The 1,547-nt window shown below is 23.5% G+C and overlaps 1 protein-coding gene across 1 annotated transcript; it reads left to right on the forward strand.

Moving 5' to 3' along the window:
• Positions 1-654: 654 nt before the first annotated feature.
• PGO_002540 (variable surface protein) lies at positions 655-1,547 on the forward strand (the record flags this gene model as incomplete). Its single annotated transcript, XM_028691146.1, has 2 exons — positions 655-690; positions 943-1,547. Coding segments are annotated over 2 exons (641 nt in total), but the record flags the coding sequence as incomplete, so codon positions are not given.

The raw sequence follows: 1,547 nt of genomic DNA on the forward strand, positions 1-1,547 counted from the left end.
CTTTAAGATATTGTTAATCCATTGAAACAGAGGGCACAATAAATGATAAAAACAAGAAAAATCATTAAAGTTATATTATATATGATGAATAATTAAAATTTTTTTTTATGTATATTTCAAATTTTCTGAAATTATGTTGTATGTTTTTAATTACATATTCACAGTGTAATATTAATTTAAATTAAGTAATAAAAACATTTTTATATTTATCTTATATATAATAATTCATATATATTATGTTTTTTATTGAAATGTAATTTTAAAAATAACTTCATATCATTATTTTTTAGCCATTATTATTTTTAATTTTTGAAGAAAGAGACCTATATGCATTGATAATCAACAACTAATAAATTCAATAAATTATATATTTCACATAGGGCTTTTTATATATATTTTTAAAATATATATTATAAGGTTTTACCTGCTATTTTAAAATATATGCTTATATTGACAATTTCTATATTTACACCTCATATATGAGCTCAAAATTATGTCATGCATAATTACATAGGGACATTAATTAATTTATTACTTCTTATATTTCTTATATTATAATATGTAAAAATGCCTGAAATACAAGCGGATGTATGAATACATTTAAATTTATACATATTATTGTATATATGTGTATTAATATATATCCTGCAATTAATGTTTTGCAATAAAAAATATATAATATTAGTGAATGTATAAATATTTATATTTTGCTTTTTTCCATTTTAACTTATAGACTTTTACTGAATCTGATTTACCTTCAGTTAAATTTTATGAAATACTGAAAAAAGATTCTATGCAATTACAATCTAATATATTTTGGTACTATAAAGATTTTCCTCCACACTACGACAAAAATGAATAAATTAAAAAGCTTTGCTCGAAATATGTAACTTATTTAAAGAATATGATAAAATAAGGCGTCAATATGCTCACAATAATGAGTATTGCAATATGCTAAGCTATTGGGTATCTGATGTGCTAGTAAGTACTCTTGAAAAAGATCAAAGTAAATGTACTCTTGCGTTTGATGAAATTCAACAAATGTGGAGTAAAGCTTCTCGTGATAATACAATAAGCTATCAATGCAAACCTTATTCTTCAATTATTAATTACTACCTGGATTGGGAAAATGCTAAAGTACTGTATGATTACTATATCGATTTTGATTATATTAATAAAATGACTAGTAATTGTGGTGGAAACTGCCAAGAATTATGTAGTTACCTCATTAAAATAAATGATATATATAAGAGTTATAAAGATTTTTGTTCTGGCAAGGAAAATCATTTGTGTCCTCTTTCTAAAATTAAATATGAAAATTGTAATCCAATGTCATTGTTAAATACGTTTAATTGTAATACATCGACTGAGGTGTTATCATTTCCTCAAGATGAACCATCTGAAGAAGAATATGATGAGGATACTAGTATACATGTAGCTCCTATTATAGAAGAGGCTCGTAGTACTTCATTTAGTAAAGAAGATTCTCAGGAGGATTCAGAATTAATAAGTGGCAAATCGAAGACTTTAAGTGCATTTGGTAATTC

This window comes from Plasmodium gonderi (assembly GCF_002157705.1).
Source record: "Plasmodium gonderi DNA, contig: Pgo-contig_273, whole genome shotgun sequence".
In the NCBI taxonomy this organism is placed as follows: domain Eukaryota; phylum Apicomplexa; class Aconoidasida; order Haemosporida; family Plasmodiidae; genus Plasmodium; species Plasmodium gonderi.